This window comes from Drosophila arizonae, chromosome 2, assembly GCF_054131065.1.
Source record: "Drosophila arizonae isolate 15081-1271.41 chromosome 2, UAZ_ARI_1.0, whole genome shotgun sequence".
NCBI classification, from domain to species: Eukaryota; Metazoa; Arthropoda; class Insecta; order Diptera; family Drosophilidae; genus Drosophila; species Drosophila arizonae.
Genome location: NC_142922.1, coordinates 33,263,751 through 33,289,639, shown reverse-complemented (window position 1 = coordinate 33,289,639; position 25,889 = coordinate 33,263,751). Strand labels below are relative to the sequence as shown.

General features: G+C 37.7%; 3 protein-coding genes across 39 annotated transcripts in view; 1 reads left to right on the top strand and 2 right to left on the bottom strand.

Annotated features, from left to right (window-relative positions):
* plx (PTB_TBC1D1_like and TBC domain-containing protein plx) overlaps positions 1–3,631 on the bottom strand; it is a 29,967-nt gene extending 26,336 nt beyond the window's left edge. For 5 of the 17 annotated variants that reach the window (XM_089472016.1, XM_089472025.1, XM_018000434.2 and 2 more), the window contains exon 1: positions 1,388–3,587. In XM_089472016.1, coding sequence (XP_089328142.1) covers positions 1,388–1,507 — 120 coding nt within the window. In that variant the 5' untranslated portion in view covers positions 1,508–3,587. The other 12 variants (XM_089472005.1, XM_089471931.1, XM_089471936.1 and 9 more) reach the window with 12 other exon arrangements.
* A 255-nt stretch (positions 3,632–3,886) lies between these two features.
* Positions 3,887–14,810, top strand: Rab23 (RAS oncogene family member Rab23). Of its 14 annotated transcripts, XM_089472343.1 has the most exons (4): positions 5,000–5,724; positions 5,867–6,113; positions 6,261–6,619; positions 7,559–14,810. In XM_089472343.1, the coding sequence occupies exons 3-4, from the start codon at positions 6,491–6,493 to the stop codon at positions 8,255–8,257; spliced, it is 828 nt and encodes a 275-aa protein (XP_089328469.1). In that variant the 5' UTR covers positions 5,000–5,724; positions 5,867–6,113; positions 6,261–6,490; the 3' UTR covers positions 8,258–14,810. The 14 variants fall into 14 exon arrangements, with proteins under 14 accessions (XP_089328528.1, XP_089328478.1, XP_017856498.1 ...); XM_089472352.1 differs by lacking the exons at positions 5,000–5,724; positions 5,867–6,113 and adding an exon at positions 3,892–3,979; XM_018001009.2 differs by lacking the exons at positions 5,000–5,724; positions 5,867–6,113 and adding an exon at positions 3,907–4,035.
* Atg17 (autophagy-related 17) lies at positions 13,779–25,863 on the bottom strand. 8 transcript variants are annotated; one of them, XR_016270661.1, is made up of 6 exons: positions 24,913–25,863; positions 19,107–22,098; positions 18,395–18,764; positions 18,239–18,338; positions 17,034–17,832; positions 16,142–16,973 (listed from the first exon to the last, which is right to left on the bottom strand). XR_016270661.1 is itself a non-coding variant. In XM_089472156.1 (5 exons), exons 2-5 carry the CDS (start codon positions 21,905–21,907, stop codon positions 14,817–14,819), a joined length of 4,008 nt encoding a protein of 1,335 aa, XP_089328282.1. In that variant the 5' UTR covers positions 21,908–22,098; positions 24,913–25,861; the 3' UTR covers positions 13,779–14,816. The 8 variants fall into 8 exon arrangements, 7 of the variants coding, with proteins under 7 accessions (XP_089328282.1, XP_089328292.1, XP_089328291.1 ...); XM_089472156.1 differs by lacking the exons at positions 16,142–16,973; positions 17,034–17,832 and adding an exon at positions 13,779–15,553 and having other exon boundaries at positions 24,913–25,861; XM_089472166.1 differs by lacking the exons at positions 16,142–16,973; positions 17,034–17,832; positions 24,913–25,863 and adding exons at positions 13,779–15,553; positions 23,238–23,415.
* Between the last annotated feature and the right edge of the window lie 26 nt (positions 25,864–25,889).

The following is a 25,889-nucleotide window of genomic DNA, read 5'->3' as shown; positions in this document are numbered from 1 at the left end:
TGTTTAGGTATATACCCTCTTTCTGCTTAAAGCATACATTTTAAGAAATACGTTATAACCCGATTTCCAAATTTCAGCATAAAATCGGGGGACATTTCCGAAGCTTGCTCCTCGTCTAGTTCTGTTTGTTTTAAGTTTAAATATATTATTAAATTTGAAATATTTCTGTATGAATATAAGACTGTGCACGTGCACAAAAATATCAATAATATTTAATTTTGACAAAGCTAATTAAGACGTTACTTAAAAACGAAGCCACAGAATTAAGTAAAGGATCAGATAAAAAGTTAGAAATTCGAAGAAAATTGAACTTCAATCCTATATGGCATATACCCAATATATCCCGGCTCTAGAGCCTACTGCTCGGTCGATGGTGGCTGAAAGCATGCGAAAGGGTTTCATTTTAATATTCTGATAAGCAACCTGAAAATAAAGCATATAACTAAAACGTAAATAAGCTTAGATAAATAAGGCGAGAGCAATGGTAAAATCCTCTAAAACAGGTGTACCGAGACTTCCACACAACTTTAGGCCAACCTTCTCTGTCCGCAATTCATTGGCATCTGTAGGTAATTCAATTATGCGAAGCTTTTCACTGGAAAGGACTTTAGCAGACACTAGAACAACCCTGGAGTATCGTTAGCCAACACACTCAAACACACACGTACACTTGCACGCATATGCCACTGATGGGGGACTTCTTGCAAGCTGTGCTAAAATTAAATAAATTAAATACCTAGCTTGAAATAATATTAGCCATGGGACACCGAGGTGAGGCTGAAATAGCGCATTCTTTTCTTTTCTTTTTTTTTTTTTTTTTGTTGTTCTTCGTTTAATTAGCCACGATGCTATGATTTTCACCTTCCTGGACGGGGGATCTAACTTTAGGGAGCAACAACGGCTGGTAATCAGTGTAATGGGACACAAAATTTTTAATAATAAATGTAATGCGGGAGCTCGGTGCTTGCCGGGCTATAAGGCTACCAGGCTGTCAAGCTGGCTGTCTGTGAGGCTGCTTTAATTGATTTATTGAGCCGTAATAAATGCAAATTGCTTTTAATTGTCTGGCGCAAAAAGAGTTTTGTATATCGCCATGGATCACCAACGGCAATTGGATTAAGACGGCATTGTTTGGAGCATTGACGAGCAACAGCCCGAATGACAACATATTTCAGAATGTCGAAACAAATGACAACCGTGTGCTGTAAACGCACCGCCAAATGTAACAGACCCAATAATTCCGTTAAGAAAAAAATGGCTATAAAATGAAGCACATAAGCAGGTACAAAATCCCTGGATAATGGTTAATTTAAATATGATTGGAATTACAAGATCAAAATAACGCTATTGAAGAAGGCCTTCTTGGCTCCATGCTTTAGTAGCTCACCTTTGTGTAACTCTCTGTGGATCGAATATCGTTTATGGTCCATGGCAACATCGAAGCAGAATAGCGCGGATCGACGGACGCACTACCCCGATATGTCAACGTAACGAGTCGAGTTTTCATCTTAAACAGTTTGTTTATTTATTAAGCTCGACTATACTGCTTGGGTATACTGTTAATAATTTTCAATATTGACGTTAAAATTAAATGCAGCACAATTTGCACTGTAAATTACATTTCCATAAATTTTGTTCGCTCTTTATTTATTTCTTAGCTTTTCATTATTTCGCGTTGGGTTCTGATGTTTGTTTTACGGACTATAAATGTTTTTTAACCGTTTGAGTAATAATTACATAAAAAAGCGCTGAAATTTAAATTAAATAAGTCAGAGTTTCGCACTCGATGCCATCTACTGCATAATACCCTCTCACAGTATTAGCCTTTTCTGAATTGTGAATCTGTTTATGCTCGAGCTACAAAATATTGGAGCATTCCGGTCGTTCGATTTTCCACGCCCCCAACTACACATTTATATGTATGCGAATTTTGATAAATCAATAGTAGAGAACAGATGTATTTTATTCTTTCATATTCGAGTTGCGGGGGGATATCGATGAGAAATATTCTATCAATCGTTAGAGAGACATTATAACTCAACTATCGAATTTTGTAGCTCTAAGACATTAGAAAATATAATAGATAACACATTAGTAGTCAAAATATTAGATAATTTATTATGTGATTTATTTCAAATCACAATCCTCTATCATTTATAAAGAAGAGCGTTTACGTTGGCCCATACATAGAATTTTACGCTTTGCCACACCTTTACAGTGCGTATCGGGAAAATATTAGTGGGTAACAAGGAGTATATATTCAAAATCGCTGTCTCTAACTTCAATAGCGCCGAAATCGCTTGTGGCCATTTGGTTAGCACATCAATAATATACAACATCACTTCGAGAGGGATCATATTAAAAATTTTTACATAGCAAATTTTACCATTTGTTTATTTATTCGTATTGATGACGCAGAAAGTGCGGCTCATCAGCAGGAAAGATTACTTCTCTATTGATTTTTCGGCGCGATACCCTGGATAACAAAAATTTTCAGCGGGTATCATAACCTTGTGTAACTGTAACTGTGAGTTCGAGCTCAATTCGAATTGTTATCTTTGAAGACAGTGTACGTTAGAGTTGGTCAGTTATTATTATTATTATTTGTTTTCAGTTCACTTTGTTCTCTAGTTAATTAAAATAACTCGTTAAATTGTACTTTTACTGATAAGTATTCCAGCGGGCATGGCATAGTTACGAAGAACATATAGTTTATAAGAAGAGTCAATAGTCAGTAGTCAATATTTATATAATTTTATATATTATTAATCTATATGCATATATAATCTATTAAAAAGTTGATTTTGTTCCAGTTTCAGAGGGTATATAAGCTTAGACATCCGTTTTTCCGTTTTTAATTCGCAGAAGCAAAGTAAAAAACTGAGCATTGCTGCTTCTTAGCTTCTTTTAAATTTTTTTTTTTTTTTTTTTTTTTTTTTTTTTGCACTGCTAGAAATAGGAATGTGTAAGACAGAGCTCAGGAGCCACCACCATAAGTGCCAGAGTGCAGAAGCAGGGGAGAAGCACTAAACATAGTCACCCCTGAAAATACGGTCGATGGCAATGTTGGTATTTACTTTTGTATAAACATTTATATTTTACTTTGCTATGGTTTCACAGTGTGCTTTTTAAGTTTACTTCTACCTCGACACAGAAATGAAAGCGATGCACACATACATACACACACGTAAACACGTAAAAACGTACACCACGACGACTCGTTTGTTGTTTGCGAAGAAAAATTATATAGCTAAACGATTGGAGACGTATTCGCCAAATCGCTGTGAAGTAACAAAGCACTGAATAGCAAAAAGCACGAATTACGGCTCGAACACTCCTGCTAGTCGGTATCGCACAATTTTTCTGTGCCGATACAGCAGTCGTCCTACATCCTGTCCATTGGGCGCATGCGTTGAGATTTGTCTACGCCGTTGATGACTATATGAAAGCACGGGCGCATGCCATTTCAATTTATAGTTTAATTCATTGCTGTTTTAATCAAGTAAGCCGAAGTGAGCCACGAGTTAACAATTTTAATCGAAATAACATTTTCGCCCGCCAAACAAGCACAATCTAAATAAACAAAAATATACCATTCCAAAAATAGCGCACGATAAGAGTCCATCGACCGACCGCCACAATCTATCGGTTGCACAGCTGATTTCAAAACTCAATCCCATGTATTCGTAGAAACAGTGCTGAAAAGCAGCATACTAAACAGCTATCGATAGTTAGTGGCGTTAATTATTTAAATTAAATGAATTTTGACCAACATTTCATTAAGAACTTTAAGCAATAATGGAATATTATTTTTAGCAAGCTAAACACATCAATGCTGTGAGCAACAATGTACCCATGCCACAGTTGAATCGCTTATCAGCACTGCCGATTCGTCTTCTTCTTCCATTCATACTCGGCCAGTATTGGTTTGTAAGCCAAGTTTAAGATTTAGTCTTTGCTGAAACGCGGTAAGCAACAGGTGTGGTACTATTACTGTTCGATGTTAGCTTACAATCTTCGTGATTCGTGGGTACGGTGTGTATTATATGATTAGGTGTGCGTGTAGAAGTAGAGACTTTCACTATGGTTCAGCTCCCAAAGGCAGTCAACAGACAGCTGTAACTAACTCCAACATTAATGAATGCACTTCGTACGCATTGTTGTTATTGCATAGCTATTTGTGCTGAAGCCGCTTGTGAGTTGTTTTTTTTACTGCTCTGACGGTTCCCCGGTTGCTCCGTTCGCTTCGCGTTTTTCGCTATTCGTATGTTTTTTAATATTTCAATTTATATTTCGTTAATTTCTCACCAACAAACACAATGAGCCATCTCTTGCTTTTAAACTGAGAGTGTGCGTGTGCGAAAAAGGGCTATAAAAAATATGGAATATGATACAACAATAAGAAAGAAAAAATGTAGACTTGTCAGCGACGGGTTTTAAAAGTGCCGTTAGTGTGCGAATGGAGTATTTAAAATGAATTTAAGTAATGAGGAATTCGCTCATAATTGATTTAAGTAGCGCAACAGAAAACAGCACCAGCAACATCAGCAGTAGCATTTGCATAATTTTCCGCACATACACAACCATGTAAATTTGCTGTGCTTTAGTTGCCATTTACAGTGGAAGCAACAAGTGGTATTTGTGGCTGTTGTTGTTGCTACACAGACACAGTTGCATGGTTCATCGTGTACTTAAATGGCCAAGTTAGAATCCACATTCCACAAAGAGAACAAGAACAACACAATGCATCAAGTAGGAAGTGGCAATCGACCGCAGCACCAACAACAACAACAAAATCTATTAGTTTGCGAGCAAATTTCAAAATAATTGCACATTCTAGACAATTTAGCTAAGGCACGAAGAAGTGGAAAATTGCAATGATGTGCATTATTTGTAATTTGAGAAAACTCACACCAAAACACACTCACTCACTAATACAGTCAGACAGATAGGCTGAAAGAGAGGGACAGATTGCGAGACAGCGGTGCAACAGGTAGGGGCCGCGCGCACAGCTAGCGCCGACTACGTCTGCGTGCAGTCTTTCATGCATTGAATCTCACACAGACACAGCACACAAGCACTGCAACCATTCATTTGAATTCTACGTTAGGCTTTGTTGACATGACTTTTTTTTCTTAATGTTGGCCCCCACATCCACATGTTAACATATACATATGTACATGTGTGTGTGTGTGTGCTTATTGAACTAGTTAAATCTATAACCGCTCTGGCCTTAATTATCATAACAATAGGCAAAACGAAGACGAGTACTCACACACACATGCACACATAGAGACACAAATAACCCGCAGCACCAAACTCTAACATTTTCAGCGGAAAAGAAGAAGAGTGCGGTAGAATGAGACTCAAACGCGAAACGGTCACAACATAATTAGAACGAGCGAAAGGCAACAAAAGAACGCGCGCGAGTTCAAATGTTGCAGAGTGGATTCCACAGCACAAATAACTAAAATAAAAATGAAGATAAAATAAAATACAGTTGAATAGTTAATGGTTAATGGCTATGTCTAAAATAAAAAATGGAAGGGAAGGAAAACGTAGAAATCTAAAAGTTATTTAACTATTGGAAACGAATTCTGCAGCTCAAAAGAAAATAATAAAACTCGTTATAAATATTTATAGTTCTAAACTGTCTTTGCTTTTTAAGGCATTGTGAAAGCATTTCATTTTATGAGCTTCGATGGCGTGAAATGGACTAGTTAGGTAATTGATAGTCTTGTATTAGCATAAAAATTTTGCAAAATTTTTAAAATTATAAATGCAAACTGCTGATGTATTCCCATTGTCGCCAAAGCAACATATGCTAATCCCGTCTACCCTTTGATCTCCACTGTTAATTCAAAAGAATTCGTAAGCACGCTTTAGTGTCATTCGCATACATACAAGAAACGAATACCACACGAAACCCATATGCATGCTTGGCCTTACCTTTGATCTTGCCATAGTCCCAATTCCAATGACAGCAACAATTGTGCGACGATGCGCGCTGTGATGCGTGAGCTATGAGCTGTGAGCTGTGGGGTGTCGTGATAGCACCTGCTGTAGAGGTAACCGGCTCACGTAGCCGCTTATTAAAAGCCGAACAGGAAGAGGTAAAAAGACCAAAAATAGAAAAATTAAAAAAGAAACTAATCATAGATAAACTCACGAACCGGTTTCTGTGAAAACGAAAGAAAAACTTATGCTTGCTTACGGCTTATGCGTTTATTTTCGTGATGATTGTGTTTTGTTTTCCACAGTTTCTGCTTCCAGTGAGCATTCGATTTTGTATAAAATCAATACGTAGAAAGTGAATTAAAGCTGCGTCGATAATACGCAAAAAGCCATACCAAGCGTAAACTGAAAATCGGAGTCGCCAAAAAGCCCAGCTCGCTGCTTTTGCACCCCGCGCTGCCATTAGCCAACCCAGCAGCAGTCAACAGTCGGGTTCGTGCGCCTGCTGGACACGAAGCTCTTCGTGTGGCCGCCGATGCGTCTGTTAATTCAAACGGCAACGGCAACGAGAGGCGCTGCAGCAGCTGGTCTGCAGTCCCATTCGCAGTCCCAATATAATTACAGCAGCATGCGTGAGGACGACATCGAGCTGGCCATTAAGGTGGTAAGTTCTCCAACATTGACAAAGACACAGAAACACGCATACCTACAAGAGAGCAATCAACCGATTCCCGCTAACAGCTACAAGTACTGAATAAATCCCTGTCCAGTCAGCTGCATGCGAGTGACAAACTGCGAACAGAGAACAGATGCAGACCATACTAATTGAATAGAACACATACATGTACACATACGAGTACAATAGAGTGTTTCCTTAAATAAACAAAACCAACTTTTTAAAATGCGGCGGCGATCGACTACGAGGTACCCTGGATCGTTTTTGAATTGCGCATATTATAACTAATACATATAACATTCATCTAAAAATGCATATACCTATTATTGGTAATCGTCTGAATTTCTTTATTTTAACCGTAATATTGCAAAGAGAATATTTTTAGAGATCAGTATTTAGAAAGGAAAGGAGGAGGTATACAGACAAGCTACAAAATACAGAAGAATACAGGTCATCATTTGTCTTTCAGTCCAACAATATAGTCTCAAGTATATTATTGTTTATTTCATATTTCGTCTCTAATCATAGAAGTATAAAAAAGTAAATAAATGCGTATCTAAGAACTGATATTGGTATAAGAATACCAACAATTATTTAGATAATGTCGAGTTAATTTATATTAGTATAACAATTATATTAAAATATATTCGTATACTAACTTGAAGACTCAGAAACCTAAAGCCTAGTTTGTAAAATAATTTATGTAATCTCAAACGATCGTACATAGATATATTTTCGATATAGTAAAATATATTATTTCAATAATATAATATTTCAATAAATTAAATAATATTTCAATTAATTGCCTATTTTACTTTTAACTGTTGTAATTGCTCCTTAAACACACGAAATCGAAATCACACACACACATTATAGTTAATTATTTTATTTAAAGCATACATTTTATAAAAAAATATATTTTTACAGGTAATCGTTGGCAATGGGGGCGTAGGTAAATCTTCAATGATCCAGCGCTACTGCAAAGGCATCTTTACGAAGGACTATAAGAAGACGATTGGTGTTGATTTTCTAGAGCGTCAGATCGAGATAGATGGCGAGGACGTGCGCATCATGCTGTGGGACACAGCTGGACAAGAGGAGTTCGATTGCATAACCAAGGCTTATTACCGAGGTGCCCAAGCCTCAGTGCTGGTGTTTTCAACGACAGATCGTGCCTCCTTCGACGCAATCAAGGAATGGAAACGTAAAGTGGAAAACGAATGCAATGAAATACCAACTGTGATTGTCCAGAATAAAATCGATCTTATCGAGCAGGCAGTGGTCAGTGCGGATGAAGTTGAAACGCTGGCCAAAATGCTCAACTGTCGACTGATACGCACTTCCGTTAAGGAGGACATCAATGTGGCCTCTGTGTTCCGCTATCTGGCCACAAAGTGCCACCAGCTAATGACGCAGACCTACGACCAAGTATATGGCAGTAGCAACAGCACTCAGCAGGCGACGACGCATCCGTCCTACAGTAATGCGCCGACTATCAGCGCATTTAGCCCGACCTTCACTAAGTCAAGTAGCGGCACTATTGTCCTACGTCCTGCCAAAAAGAGCAGCGGATCAAGTGCGGCGCGAAAGCGCAAAATTGTGCTGAAGAAATGTGGCATATTGTGAGGGGAATGCAGAGAGGGGCATCTATCTTTACAGCTGTTGGCAACTAATAACTAGAGCATATTTAACGCTTAATTATTTTAGAGCCCCCACAAAATCAAGTTGTAACCATGTGGCCAGCCAAGCGTTTGAAGTCAGCCATTCGCTAGTCGTGCCCAGACTCCGCAACAATCTCAGTTGTTGCATGATATGTGCAGTGGAGCAGAGGCAGGAGTTAAGGAGCAGAAGAATGACTGGAGGAGGGGATGTAAACGAAATAATAAAATTACAGCCACGCAAATCATGCATTCTAGCAAAAGAAAAACAAAACCACTTCTTCATTATGGCGTTTCTATATCCTATATTTCGTAGCAATATTTTCGATATTAGTCCTCTTTTGCAAATGTAAATTATATTTCTTCTTCAGTATCAATTAAATGCGAATGTCTAGGTTACAGACCATTGCACAAATTTTAGCCCTTTGCTCAATATAAATAGTATTATGCTAAATTTATAATTTATACAGCTTTGCTGCTCAAACACCTAATTTGAACATTTACCAATTATCAAATGCTCCATTATAAACATACATAAATACAATTTTAGATATTCAGAAACTTTAATTTTGACTCCACATCAGTAGCTTGAGCAGTCGTTGTTTGTATATAACTTAAGGTTTATTTATTATGGGAACCTTTTTAAGTCATTTATACTAAATAATTAACGATTTAAATATTTGATATAGTTTTTTATTCACTTGAAAAAATATATGGAAAATATAATAAGAATAAAAATCTAGAGATCACATATGTATGATTTATTTGCACTAAACTTGGCTTAGAAACCGTAAATCCACGAGTTGAACGAAAATTCTTGTGCTTCCCTGCGTAAGAAGTAGGCATTGACTATATATATATATATATATATATATATATATATATATATATATATATATATATATATATATATATATATATATGTGTAGACGCTTTCGTGTGAATCCCATGAAAATTGATTTTGTTTTATGATGTAACTATAAATGTAACTCTTCAAATTGTCTGATAATATTTTCGAAGCACACTAGATGACAAAACTCGCTTAATTTTATATATTATATTATTATGCTATTGCATAACTCCCTATAACTAATAAATTATAATTGTATATTTTTTAATAATTGATTTCTTTTCTTTTTTTTTATTTATATTTAAGTTTTAGTTTTCTACCGTTTTTTATAAATGATAAAGGGTTCGCAATTTTGTTTTTTTTTTTTTTTTTTTTTTTTTTTTTTTTGCTTTGCTTCAGTATTACTGATAAAAATACACTCAACCCATAAGTAATTGATTTTGTTTTATGATGCAACTATAAATGTAACAGGTTGATGCCATACTCCATATCTAGACATTAGGTGACTATATGAAAAAATATTTTATACGGTTTTCTAAAAGGGATGTGAATCGAAAATTTACTTTATTAAAACATTTCTAGGCCGTAAACACCTATTTCTTGATTGGCTGTAAATTATATGTGTACACCGCCACTGTCTATATTCTTGATCAGGGCGACGAACTAAGTCGATATAGCCCTGTCCGTCCGTCCTTCCGTATGAACGCCTAGATCTCAGAAGTTATAAGAGCTAGAGACTTGAAATTTTGCATTCATAGTCGTGTATACCAGACGTGGTACGAGCTCATCATATTTTTCCATAGCTCATCCGAATTCTTTTTCATCAAGAATAATCGATAAATTGATTTTGTTTTTTCAGCTTAATTTGAAACCTTTCAGACCTGGAGACGTATTTTATTTTTAGATTTACGGTGTATATACGTTTGACGAATACAAAGATTTTGTAAATTACAGATATCGGATACCACGCCCATTTCGCCCATACTGCCCATACCGCGGCGCAGTCTAAGAGCAGTCGCTGCTTGCTGCGCAGTTAGCAGAGTGGATGCATGTGTATGTAAGTGTGCATAAAAGAAGCGCGGAATAATTAGAATGTCAGTTTCGACTAGAGCCTTGTTTTGGTTTAGGCTTTTTTGTTTTTTAACAATTTGACCGATGGGGCAAAATCAATTTGGCAATGTCTCCATCTGTTGTGTCCTTTATTTAAAACTTCGCAACCTGCAAAAGCTCTAAAAATACAGGTTGCCCAAAGTTGTTGAACAACAATGAATGCAGGAAAATTGTTAGAAAGGTACAAGTAAATCCCAAAACAACATCAACACAGATTGCTGCTGAGGTTAAAAATGAAATAATGAAGGATGAGCACCCGATTACAATACGCGGAGTACTGCCATTAACCATATAACGCACATTATGGTTAGTTGTACTGCACAAGGCCGAATACAGAGCATCGCAGATGGTAATAAAAACAAGCGTTTGGACTACGCTAAGGAATATATTAGCAAGCCGTCTGATTACAGGAGTCAAGTGTTGTTCTGTGCTGAGTGCAAATTCAATATACATATTTCGATCGGATGGGCGCCATCCGAATACTGCATTTTACAAATAAACAATATTACGCCAAGAGTTAAGTATGGTTGTTGTGAGGTGATGGCCTGGGGTTGCATTAAAGAGAATCTTAAAAAAAAAGTGCTGAAAAGCTACAAATACCAAGCTCCATGTTAACATGACAACGTCCCCAAGCAATCTGCCCAAAACTTCAAAATATGGCTGGCGTATAATACTGCCCATGTGCGACCGCGTCCACCACAATTTCTAAACCAACTGAACACTTGTGGGAAGAATTGGATGGGCGCATCTCAAAGCGGGCAATGAAAAACATGCCGACCTAAAGCAAGCTTAAGAGAATGGCAAAAAAAACTAAAAATTTTTTTTTTCGATGCCAAACCTCTCATCAGCTGTTATTAAAGCTAAAGGGTTACATACCAAATATTAATTATAGGCATTATCCTTTTATATACTCATTCACGAAAGTGAAATGAGTATATTGGTTTTGTGCAATGTCCGTCTTGTCCGTCCGCATTTTCCATTCGTCTGTCCGTATTAACGCAACTTTTTAGGCGCTATTGAAGCTAAAAAGTTTATTTCTCCGAAAGTATAAGAGCTAGAAACTTCAAATTTAGATGGTTAAATAATAATAAATAATAAAATAATAATAATAAATATCGGAAATTAGCCTGTAATTTACACATCCAAATTTTGCAGTTAAGTTACAATTAGCATGAAGTTATAGTTCTATGAACTGACCAAAAATGAGGTGTCTACGTCCAATAGAGGCGTGGCAAATCGGGAATGTACACACATTTTAACCATATAATGTTCTGAAAGTTTCATTAAGATAGTCCTACTACAAGAGCAATTATTCAACTAATAAATTCTCATAATATTGCCCACACGTAGTACAACGCAAGCGCTGTCGCTATTAACTGCAGCTAGCAGAGTGCGGGCTTATGCGTGAGTGTGGATGCATATGTATGTATGTGTGCATAAAAAAAGTGCAGAATGATTAGAATATCAGCTTCGAGGGTTCAGGGTATCTCCTAGTCGAGCAGTCTCGACTGGAGCCGGCTTACTTGTTTCAACTGTAGAAGTTAAAGGTGTAATAAAGTCACTTAAAAACAAAAAATCACCTGGAATAGACAATATTCCTAATATTTGTTTTTAAAGTTTACCGGCAAGTGCAGTTGATTTTATTACACTGATTATGGTAATTGTTTAAAAATCAGTTCTTTTCCCCATGAATGGAAAACTGCCAAGACAATTCCAATTGAAAACCCCCTAGTTCTCCGTTCAGCTATCGTCCGATTAGCTTCCATTGTGGTTTATCGAAAAGACTCACCTGGAAGCTAACAATATTCTACCACCAATACAATATGGATTCAGAGAGCTCTATAGCTGCGTCTTTCCTTTGGACAAATTGACGAACTGTCAAAGCCAAGTTCGATGAAAAGCATTCCGTTGGTTTGGTAGCCATGGATGTCGAAGCTGCTTTTGACAATGTTTGTCATGATGGTCTTATCCACAAACTGAGAGCTTGCAACACTCCAGCTTACCTGACCTATATATTTAAAAGTTTTCTGACCGATAGAAATTTCTGCGTATATTTGAACGTTGAAGAGTCCCTCAAGGTTCTGTCCTCGGTCATATTCTATAAAATATTTACACCTTTGACTTATTAGCCATATAAGCAACATAATAGACAAAATAAACAATCAATTATACAAATAAAATAAACAAGTAAGAAAGCTCTAGTCGAGACTGCTCGACTACGAGATCCCCTGAATGAATAGATATTTCAATAATTTTTCGCGTCTTTCAGCTTACACAAGAAACACGCACACACACACACACAGGCACGTACGCACACACAGGCATACATACACACACACGCATACAGACAAACACACACACGCATACACACACAAACGCATACACACACACATACACAAACACATACACAAACACATACACACGCAAGCACCCACGCATAAACACGCTTACTATGAGAACTTAATTGTTTAATAACTTTTTTTATGGACGTACGATCTTCATGAAACTTTCAGATTATGATTATAACATGAATATGCATTGCCAAAGCACAAGTCTCTAGTATTTGAAATACGCTTTTAACAAAAGTGAGGGTGAGGGGGTGAATTTAGAGGTGGGGGTAAATTTTAACAAAAACCAAAATTGTATAAATTGCATATAAGTATACATTAAAAATTTGGAGACTCTAGCAATAAAAGTGTAGAAGGTATAATTTTATAACTGGTTTTCGATAAGACTTTTTATCGATAAAAAAAGATCGGGATGAGTTATCGATTTTTAATGATAAAATTGATATCCGCGCTGTAATTACGGACATTAAAAAAAAAAATTGAAGTCTCTAGCTCTTATATCTTCTGAAATCGACGCGTTCATACATACGGACAGACGGACAGACAGGGCCAAATCAACTCAGCTCGTCACCCTGATCCAGAATATATATACTTTGTGGGGTCTGCCACGCCCCCCTTCTTCCTGTTACATACATTTCAACAAAACCATTATACCCTGATTTCCCATTGAAAATGGGTTCAGGATATAAAAATGATCCTCAATCCACAATATCACAGACCATATCTCCACATAAAATAGCGAATATTAAGACTCAAAAGCCAAATTCATAATGACAAAATCATATTTAACTCAAGATACGAGTTAATAGCGCCCCTGTCCTACTATTTCTAAATTGTACTGTCCAAAGTGGCTTCCCATCTATTTCTTATGTTATTTTTAAGTTGCAACTAAAGGGTTTTCATCCATTTTCCTTTACCATCTAAATATATCAATGTTCAAATTAAATTCGATGTAAATTAATGTAATGGTATAATATGATTTGCAGCTGAGAGCTGCACAGACATAAAATAAGTCTAAGCTCTTTATAGAGAAAAATAAGCTAGCTTTAAGCAAAATGTAATAATTTGGAAATAAAGCATATATGTATTGAAATTGAAGTACTATTCCTTTGAATATATAATACAAATCATACCAATGCATCTTATCGCCTACAATCGTGTATAAAAAATGGTTTAAGCAGTTAACATTTTTTCCCTTTTTATTTGATTTTCGCTTTTACACGTTTTGTTGTTTATTACACATCTGTTATTGTTTACGTTCTCTTTCTTTAAATTTTAATCGTTTAAAGTAATATTAGCTGGTTTTTATTTTAAAATTTATTTTTCTATATACAGTTTCATTTTCTTTAAATAAATAAATTTCATATTTGTGTTTGTATTGTTTTGCAATGTTTAATAGCATTGTATTTTTATATTTTTGTTCTGTTCCTGTGTTGTTAATAAGAGAATATATATATTGGCTGCTATGTACAATGTGAAATCAAAAGACGATCCGCGCTTAAGTTTTAAAAGGACTGTTTTACGCCTCTATAATCGATAAGGAAATAAATGATTAGATTTTGTGGGCGGGGCTCTGTGGTGGGACGTGTGTGTATGCTTGATAACGGGGAATGGTTACGAAAATGTTTATAAAAAATATGTTATATATCATGTTGTTTATTTTTGTTTAATTTTTTCTCTTTGTGAATTGTGAATTGCAAACAACTTCTTGGCACTAAAAAAGATAAAAAGGGAAACTTATATTGTTTTAAACTTGCTTTCCTTATTTATTTATTTATTTATTTTTTTTTTTTTTTTTTTTTAGTTTAATTTATTTGATTATTTGTATTTTTATTTAAAATAAAAATCGCACTTGTGTGTATGTGAGAGTCTTTATGAAGGACTGTTATCGAACTCATTTACAGCATTAATATAAGATCATATTATTAAAATGTATAGACTATATAAACAACTACAATAGAACTTCAGCCGGTAGTTTATTTTCGTTTACTTTAGCTTTTCCTTTTGCATTTTTGTCTTATGCAGAGTTTGTAAGTGTTAAATTATATAAGTATATATTTTTTATTTTTGTGTGCTGTGTGTGTATTTAGTTGTCGGCTATATTTGCTTAGGGTATTGGTTGTCTATTTAAATAGTAAAGGGTTTAGCCTACTTTAAGACATAAGAACGTCATACTCATATATATATATACGTATGTATATATATATATATATCTTACACTATTCGGAAACGGACAAATCAGCGTCGTCCTTACCCTCCAGTGAACGGTACTCATCCGAATCTTCACTAATGTGGGCCGTGCCCGTTGTTGATGGCTCCACAGAGACAATAACTTCTGCAGACACAGCATCAACTGTTGTTGTTGTTGCTGCTGCTGTAACTGTGGCTGGGGGAACATATAAATTAACTGGTTCATCGGTCAGTTGGGTAGTATTTAAATCCGAATGCTGTGTGGCTACATGCTCCGACAGTGTTGTTTCCTTTGGATTTTCCTCACTCTGGTTTTGTTGGGTTGAGTGTTGTTGTGGTGTTAGAGAGTGTGTTAATAAATCAGCAGAGGCCAACAGTAGATCCAACTTTAGTTTTCTTGACGCCGTTGGCTGCTCTGTTATCACAGACTGTGCTTGAGTTGCCGTCGATGTTATTATTGCCGCTTCTGTTGATGTTGTTGCTGCTACTGTTGTTATTGCTGTTCCAGCTACTGTTGCTTCAGCAGCAGAAGTAGGAAACGCCAACAATTCATCCTCCTCGCTAACGCTAATGTATCGACAGCGCTCACTGAGCAAGGAGGCTGACTCATCTTCTTCCTCGTTGACGCTAGAGATGCTCACCGTCCGTTCTTTGAAGCTTTGATAAATGCTGCTGCCAGCAATAATCGAAGGGATGGGTACATCAATCACATCCCGCGATATTGACGCTATTTGCGGTCGGCTAATGACGCCAACGAAAGCTGTGGCTGTTGAAGGGATAGAAAGGCAAAATTTTAATTAACTAATTAACTAACTCAAAAAGAAAATATAAATTAAATTCTATATATATATATATATATATATATATATATATATATATATATATATATATATATATATAAGTATATATATGTATATATAAATCGAAAACTCTCGAAAAATCTCACAGATTATTATGCATGGTGGCTTTATGTCGCTTCATGCGCGAAATTCCCAAGTTGATCATCATTGAATTGTGAAATTTGACAAAAATCGAAATTCTATAAAGTACATATGAATCTACATTTAAAATTTGCGACTCTAGCTTTAAAGATGTCAGTAATATAAATTTATTACTGATTTTCGACATTGTTTTTAATCGATAGTAAAATAACGTGACACGTTATCGTTATATATGCTATACACGGACCTAGGAAACAAAATTTCTCTCTAGCTCTTATACGAGCCCAAACCACTATTAATTCGAACAGCATGTTTTTTTGCAGTGCGCAATGTTTAACACAATATATTGTCAATACTACTAAAGATAACACATACCAATTCATTTCGTCTTAAAGATAATTTTATTCTCTTCACGATGAAAAAAAAAATAATGCTCTCTTTCCAACAACAACAAAAATATGAGTAATTTACTAAAACGGTATACTTAAGAGATAAGAAAAAATTGACCACTATTAATTCGAATGCTGCGTAATGTGATTTACTATCATACTCAAAGCAATAATTTAATTAATATTAGAATTGTGTAACGTCGCCCTTGGCCTGAATTACACATTTGACTCGTTTTGGCATTGATTTTAACAAAGTTTTGCAATGCTCTTGAGAAATTGAGTCCCACATCTCTTGCAACTTGATTTTCAAGTCAGCAATATTCCGTTGTGGCTCATTTCGAAGCTGGTTTTTCATTAGCCACCAAATATTTTCAATTGGGCTTAGATCTGGACTATTTGCTGGCCAATCTAAAACCTCCATTTGATTATATTGCAGCCAATTTTTGGTTCCCTTAGCTGTGTGCGATGATGCTCCGTCCTGCTGAAAAGTGAATTCACCGCAATCTGATAGTTTTGGTATCGATGGCAATAAACTATCTTGTAAAATATTAATATATTTTTCAGCATTGAGTGTCCCTTCAATGAAATGAAGTCTTCCTAATCCCTTAGCAGACATACATCCCCATACCATAGTGCTCGCAGGAAACTTTGTTGTTCTTTTAAGGCAGTCTTTATGATATGTTTCTGACTTTTTACGGATGACGCGTTTTCTCGTATCGCCGACACTAACATCAAATTTAGCTTCATCGCTGAATATGATGGTATCCCATTGCCTTTGAGTCCAAGACATCCTTTCCCGAGCCCATTGCAAACGCTTCTTTTTGTGACGAAGTGTAAGCAAGGGTTTTTCCTTGGCCTACGAGTAAGATTTCGAGTAAGTTATTGGGTACGATGCACAGCTAATAACAAAACATACTTTATAAAAACCATATCCAATACTTTTTAATTGCAGTCGAGTCCACTCTCGGTGGACAGTTTTGCCAATTGTCTGCGACCATTCAGAAGCCAAATTTCTTAAAGAAAGCCTTAACAATTTTGGCCAGTTGTCTTTTGTCGCGCGGTGTTATTGCTGATGTTCGGCCTCTATTCGCAATGTTATTTTCAATATTCCCATTTTTTTTGAAAATTTTTATCACCCCATGCACAGACGACTTAGGCAAATTTAATTGCTTGCTTATCTCCGTAAGTGTCTTTCCAGATTTAAAATAATCCCTAATCAATACTCTGATTTCTTTACAAATTGGTTTACCACGCACCATCGTTGCTAAACTTTCACTGATCTGCAGCAATTCTAAAATTTTTTTGCATGCTGTATTGTGACATTATTTGCTGATCATAACTAAATAGTGATTCCGTTACATTAGATTCCGTTACATTAGTTGCTTTTGTTTTGCTCTTCTTGAGATTAAGGTAAGCTTACGCAGCGTTCGAATTAATAGTGGTCAATTTTTTCTTATCTCTTAGTATACCGTTTTAGTAAATTACTCATATTTTTGTTGTTGTTGGAAAGAGAGCATTATTTTTTTTTTCATCGTGAAGAGAATAAAATTATCTTTAAGACGAAATGAATTGGTATGTGTTATCTTTAGTAGTATTGACAATATATTGTGTTAAACATTGCGCACTGCAAAAAAAACATGCTGTTCGAATTAATAGTGGTTTGGGCTCGTATATACGGACAGATGGACAGGGCTAAATCGACTCAGCTCGTCGCCCTAAAAATAAGTATGAAGAACATGAAACAATAAAAAATTAAAAGCTTTTTTAAATCTTCATTTTTCGTTAATATGATTTTGTTAATGCTTAATTTTGTTTTTAAATACATAATATTAAAAAAAAATATTAAAAATATTGGCTGCAGTGTGGGCTTACTATGGAAATTTAATTGTTTAATAACTTTTCTTGTGGATGTACTTTCTTCATGAAACTTTCAGAGTATGATTATAACAGGAATATATATATATATATATATATATATATATATATATATATAATATATATTCTGATTTCCATTGCGATAAATATAGTAAAAATTGAATTTCTTATCTGTAGTTTATCACATCCAATATTGAACAAATATTGGACATCTGCGTGATTTAAAGTCACTTCTCACTCACTTACATTCCAAACGGTCGTAACGGTGCGGATATCTTGAGGACACAGGTGCCAGCTTGATGCGATAAAACTTGGAGCCCTTGCTGACTCGATATCGATTCTCATCCTACAAACATATTAAACGATTAGTTTGAATTAACACAGCCTACACGATTAACTTACTTTTCGCGCCTGGCAGTATTCCTTATCAACAACTCGCCCAATTGCGTAATATGGTAGCGGTATGTGATTGGGCTCTTCTTGGGCCGAAGGAACCCCGGTGGCGGCACCTAACGACAAAGGTTGCGCTGCCTGCGTCGTTGGCGCCGTCAGCTGTAGAGCAGGCAAACTACCCGCATGCACAAAGTACAGGGTTTGTGAGTCCTGCACTACCATAAACTGAGCATGTCGTATGCTCCAAATAACAAACACTAGATCACCCTTAGCGCAGCCCTCGAGAGTAATGTAGCGTTGACTCGATGACGAGGAAACAATTGACTTCGAACGCGTCAACGTACCGCCAACAACTGCAACGCCCAACTCATAAGTGGAGCTGTAGATAAGGTAGTGAAAAATCAATAAACCCTTAAATAGCTTTCCTCGCTAGTCGGCCAGAGTTCGTAATTTAATAATCAGTTTATCAGTTATTAAAGATTTAAACAACGATATCGATCGAATATAAGTAACAATCAGAAAATCAGTCAATAAATAAATTTTTCTGAGACTAAGAATCAACATATGATCTATTAAAAATGAATCAATCAGACATTCACTAGTTTAATTAGCCACTCGGACAGTTCATCAATGCAATATTTATCAACTAGCCAGATAGAACATTTTTAAACCAACCAAAGATCTAATATGCATAATATTTATCAAACAATCAATAACTAACCTCCTCAATGCAGCTACACTGGACTCCATTTCGATGCGCTTGCTCCTCTCCAGGTTAAGCTCCTCCTCGAGACGACATTTATCGCGACTGAGATAGTCAATCTTCTCCTTCAGCCAGCTATTCCCATCCTCATTGGTAAGCATCTCGAGACGTGTCTTCAACTGGTAACTCTCCTCTGTCAGCAGACGGTTCTGCTCTCGTAACATGTCCAACTGCCGCTCCTTGTCCTCTAATACATCTTTCAAAATAGACACATTAGCCATCACAGATTCTGAGTTTTGACTTCGCAACTCTCGCTGCTGCCAAAGCGCGCGCTCCGCTTCGATAGCTTCACTAACGGCACGCTCCCTTTGAGCAATCAGATCTTGGCGCTGTTGCGCTAATAGCTGTTCTACATCCAGGCTGACGACGCTGGCACTGCTCGTCGGCCGCTCCAACTTCTCAAGGCTGCTGTCCGATGGTGAACGCTCCATCGAGGTCATCAGCTTGAATCGGCAGCGCAACGATTCTAACTCTGTTTTGTGCTCGTGTATGAGCTGCTCGCGTGCCTGTGCCACAGCTCTCACTTTATCTTCTTCCGCCGATAACAGCTGCTGACGCATTTGCTCCAGCTCTTCCGCCTGCTTGCTTTCTTGCTGCTTCCACTTCATGGACAACAGCTGCCACTGTTCCTGCATCTGTGCCAGGCTCGACATCAGCTCATCTTGGTATCCACGCTCTAGTTCACTGCGAAGGCTACTCAAATTGGAGCGCGCCATTGCTAGACACTGTAACGCCAGTTTGGACATAGCCTGCAGTGCATCTCGCAGCCGCTGTACACTGACGGCATTATCGTCTGTCAACGTGCTGGCGCTCAGCATGAGTCGCGGCTCTGTTGTGGTGCTACGCTCTATCTGCTCCACATGCAAGCTCGTTGAGGTGCTCACAGTTTGCTTACTTACTTCATGAGCAAGCTCCAACTGCTCAGACTGATTATGAGCCATTTGCACTGGTTGCATCACTTCGTGCCGCTGCACAAAGAACTGCAAAACAGGCTCCATATTCGGTAACTGCAGTTGATTGGCCAGATCGGGCAACTGCACTGATAAGAATTCAATATCGGAGCGTCCCAGCTGCGGGAGACGCGTATCAAAGCTCAGCTCCGGATGGTCATTAGCAAAAGTGGGCGGCATATCGGCCATGCCCGGAAAAAGAATATTCAAAAAGTGGCCATCAAAACTCTGGTTAAACAGTCGCCTCCTTTGCAGCTCCTCACTATGAATGCGATCGAAATCCGCAGACAGTCGCGATGCCCACAGGCGGAACTCATCCGAGAATATTTTGCGACGCACTACCTCCGTGACAGCCGCAACATAAGTGCTCGGCGCTCGATGGATCTGCTCAATAATGCTAAGATGACGTTCAGCACGGCGCAGGCAACGATGGTAGAAGAGCAAACGATTATCATATTCACTCATCGCATTTTCAATGTAGACTATGCGGCGCAGACGCGTATTCAGATTGCGACCGAGCTCCTCCTTAGAGTGGGCTATTAGGCGACTATATTCACGAATCTTAATGTGGTTATCGCGCATCACAAGCAGCTGTGAGCGATGTGAGAGGCATAGATCAGGCAACACCGAATTGTCGCGCAGATTGAGAGCACGCGACTCATTCTGTTGCAGAGCAGTCGCTTGCTCCCTCTGATCTTGGACAATCTTTTTGATCTTATACTTAAACTCGTCGAGTCGATACAGCCGATCACTCAATCCTTTGATCTCCTTGACATCGCTCTGATTGGCCATCATGATAATGTTCTGCACCTCGGTCTTGAGCTTCTCGTAGATTTCAACGGAGAAGGTTTCTAGTCCCTGAACGCATTCATCGCACATCTGCTGTAGTGCCGCGTGATTACCCTTCGAGCTAATCCACTGCAATAGATTGAGCTGATGTTGTTGCTGTTGCTGCAACTTGGAATTCGAGTTGGATTGCTCGTCCCTTTGATCATCCTGCTCGTGACCCATTTTCAACTTCTTGTTGGGCGATGTACTGCTGTTGCTTTTCTCTACACTTCTCGTTCCAGGCTCTGTCTCCGTCGTCAGTTTCTCTACATCTACATCCTCGTTGTCGAGCAGCTCATCAAACCCATGAAAATCCGCCTGAGCCTGCGACATCAACGCTGGCAGTATGGGTATCCTCGCCAGCTGTTTGAGATCTTCGTTAAAATTGCGCAACAGCTCCAGGTAGCTTTCCCGTTGCTGCAAATGTCGGTCGAAAGCCAGGCAAAAGTTGTGGAAGCGTTCAGTGAACTCACTTGTCAAATCCTCCATGTTAGCTACTACCGCGGACCACCCTTGCTGCTGCAGATGCTGCTCATGTACCAATCGCTCGCACTGCAGCTCCTCCTTGCGGCCTAGCTCGCCCATATGCTGCGCCAGCGCCGCTCGCTGCCGGACTGTTTCCAGCACTGCGGGCAATTTCTGACTCTCGTCCACCAGGCGACGTAGCTCCGCATCGGCAGCATCTGCCGCTGCACTAGCTGTGTTTCCGCTTGAGCCACCGCTGGCTATCGTTGGGCCCACACGCTCGTCACCGGTGAGGAACATGAAAATGGGATTCGTATCGGTGCCCGCGGAATAGCAGGAAACCTGTGTGGAGTGTGTCAGCATCTCGCCTCCGCTCACCAGCAGAACAATATTGGCAGCGGGTAGCTGGTGCAGACGCTGAATTGTCTCCTTTAAATTCTCTACCGAAGACAAAGCAACGGTCATATCGAAGCTCAGCATGCGACCGACGTCCACATGGTAGACGTACAACATCATGTGGCAGCTGTCTGTCTATGTTGAAGCTCCAGCTGTTGTTGATGGGGTCGCCCTCCTCCACCGCCTCCTCTTTATACTTTACCACCTCCTTTAACACTTAACTTCTTCTTCTCTTTATTTGGCAGTGCTAATGCTTATTCATACATGCGCATGTGTATATTTGTGTGGTGCTGCCACCTAGCGTTGAGGAGCTGAAAAACAAGGGCAAAAGAAGAGAGAGCATAATAATTAGGAAGGTTTATTCGAAGGGCTGCTCTTTTCTTAGTATTATATCTTTACATTTCTTTGACATTTTTGTATTTAGCGCATAACACGTGGCTGCTACAGTTACAAGTTAGCAATCAGTGAACATTCATACTTGATCAAGTGTTAGCGATAACATTTGCGCTAGTTTAGACATTACGGCGCTGCAGGTGGCGGGCAGCAGTTCAAATGTTAATGACTAAACAAAAGCCAACGTCGTCCAACGTTGCCGTCGCTGTTGTTGCTCGCGTTTTAAAGTCGCAATAAAGAACTAGTTGTATTTTTATACCCTGAACCCATTGAAAATGGGAAATCAGGGTATAATGGTTTTGTGAAAAGTATGTAACAGGCAGAAGGAATCATCGCAGACCCCATAAAGTATATATATTCTTGATCAGGACGACGAGCTGAGTCGATATAGCCCTGTCCGTCTGTCCGTCCGTATGAGCAAAAGAATCTCAGAAGATATAAGAGCTAGAGAGCTGAAATTTGGCATGCATACTATAGGCAGTACAAGTTTGCTTTATTTTTTCGATAACTCGTCCGATAACTTTTTTATCGAGAATAATCGAAAAATCGACTTGGTTTTTTCAGCATAATTTTAACACTTTTAGACCTGGAGACTTCATATTTGGGTTGTATATAAAGTTAGTGGATACAAAGATTTTGTAATTTGCAGATTTTGGATACCACGCCCCCTTCTCCCCCAATTTGTAAAAGTACTAGTACTAGTACTTTTCAAGTACTAGAGACTTGTGCTTTGGAATGTACACATATTTTAACCATATGATTACGCTCTGAAAGTTTCATTAAGATCGTATGTCTACAAAAGAAATTATTCAACAAATAAATTCTCATATTATTGCCCACATTGCAGCGCAGCCCAAGCGCAGTCGCTGCTAACTGCGCAGTCAGCAGAGCACGTGCTTATAAGTGCATGTGTATGTATGTGTGCATAAAAGAAGTCCAGACTGATTAGAATATCAGCTTGGAGGGTTCAGGGTATCTCCTAGTCGAGCAGTCTCGACTGGAGCCTTCTTACTTGTTGTTATTGTGTCTGTTTATTCAATTCGATTTTTTTACATACATGTAATACATTGTTTACATTTTGTCTGGCAAACTTTGGATCATGTGCAAATGTAGAGGAAGAGATAAGAAGTTAATAACAAATAACATCGCTTTGGCTGTGTTGCACAAGCTTTTTATTAAACACAAAACAAAAGAAAAATGCGTGTCGACGTGCCCACACACGTCTACTACTAACAGAACTAACAGATGTCGTCAGCGATGCAACGCTAGCATGCTAACGCATGTCTGTTAAGGCAGAGCCACACGTGTACATGATACCTCAATTTGAATATACATATGTAGATATGTACATACATAGATCTGCATGCCTAGATCGATATACGAGAAAGAGAGAGAGAGAGAGTTGAATGAAGATAAGACTCATACCCATGACCCATACTTTGCTGCTATTTTAAATTCTTGTTAATGTAAATGTAATGTTAAAAACCATTATACCCTGATTTCCCATTGAAAATGGGTTCAGGGTATAAAAAAGGCCATATTACTAGGAAACTCTTAATTACAGGAAATGCGCAGAAATTGCTAGCTAATTATGGGAAAATGCATTTACTATACATCGCAAAACTTGGAAAAATTAGCAGATTTTGGTTTTACTTTTGTTTTGAAAAGTCTACACTTTCGAATGAAATGGCAAGTGCAGCGGACGTGCTGACGTTTGATTACTCATTAATGATCAAGATCACCGCCTTTTGTCCATCTGATAATAGCCTATCAAGACAATTAAGTACAAAGGCCAATCAAAACATGAATGTATTTCTGAATTCATATATATACGTATGTAAGTGAATTTAAACAGCATGAATCTAATAGATAAAATTTCATGTTTTTCCATTTTCCACAGGTAACAAAATGTAATTGAGCTAAACTATAAGGTCACATTTAGGTAAAACGATCATCTTTGTGCATTGCATCTTTCTGCATTTAAACATAGATACACACATATGTTTAAAAAAAAAAACTTGTTCTGAACCCCCAGTCATTACGCAGCTGTTCTAAACAGCTGATATGCGCGATCAAACATCGAGTGCATTACAATAAATACCACATTATAATGTACTAATGTCATTTCTGTGGCCCAGTTGGCAGCACTGACCAGCACCAACGGCTACATGAGAGTGTATATGCAGATGTATTCAACACTAAAAAAAAGCATATGCATGTTTGCCTGCGTATGTTTGTGCGCGCGTGTTTGTGTATTGTTTTGGCCTGCACTTTGTTATTTTCCATTACGTCTATTGGTATACCGCCGAATGTTTTGGCTTGAAAATGCAGACATTCACATAATAGCAAAAATTACAAATGTGTTTAAGATATGGGCTCAAAACAAGCAAATTGATTTTATTAATTGTATTTTGGCGTCAACCGTCTGAAACGAAAACTAGCAACTAAATAACAGCAGAAGCGAATTTAGAAACAGAAACAAGGGTTGCCTGATGCTCAAAAAGAAAATGGCAGCAGGTGTAGTGCTGCATTTAGTTTCGCACAAGTGAAGCGAGGAATGGGCGAGAAGGGAGTGGGGAAAGGGTGGAGAAAATAAAAGTACGAGAATCGTGGGGAGGACTATTTAAAATTTATGCACAAAAAAGGGCGTCATCAGCAGCTCCTTTGCTTATATTTTTGTGTGCTTTCATATTAGCTATTATGCTTAATAAAAAGCGATCCCTCGCACTTACCTTGTAATCTTTAATCAATTTACACCCGTCTGTGTGAGTGTATTTTTTTGTTTATGTGTGCGTGTATTTGTTTTTAGTTTGTGTTTTGATTTTAATCAATTGAAAACACAGCACGAGCACGAGCACGAGTACGAACGCTACAAATGATTTTACATCAGCTGTGTGTGGTATGTGTGTGTGTGTTTGTTTGTTCTGTGTCAGCAGCAGCGACAAAACAAAAGCTGCTAGTGTCCAGTTTTATATTCTCCTTATTTTCCTTCTGCGCCTTTTTACTGGTTCAGTGTTATTGACAACTTATTATTACCGTTTTCCCTACAATAACGCTTACTTTTTTAATATATTTTTTAGCGTATTACTTTTGACTTTTTTTTTACTTTATCACTTTTTGTTGCGTATAAAAAAAACCAGAGCGGTGCAAAAACTGCTCAAAAAACTCACGCGATATGCCTAAAATTTAAATATGTTGCATTTTGTTTTTGTTTTTTTATTTGGTTGTTGGGCTTTTTGCTGTTTCCTTTTCCCCTTCTTAATCTATTTCTTTGTCTATCACAATTGCGTTGTTGTTGCTGCTGCGGAGTTGTTGTTGTTGTGAGTGGCTGCTGCTGTGGATGTTGTTGTTGGCAGTTATATTTCGCGTTAAATTTTTTGCCATTTACACGTTGCACGTTTAGGTAATTTTTAGTTTTTTTTATTACATTAATTTCACGCATGCATATTGTTGAATTACTTAAATTTCTAATTAAATTAAACTGTATAAAAATGAAATAACGCACTTTCGTAGTTTTGCCGTCTTCTTCTTCTGTTTTAATAATAACAGCGATAACATTAACATTTGGCAAGCTGTTATTTACATCGATCAAAATTTATTGTTTCCCTGAATTGTCCGTAAATAGATAAAACCAACGTATGCTTAAGTACAAAAAATTCAAATTCAAGCTGACATGAAATGTCACTTAGGCTTCGACTTAAAACAATGA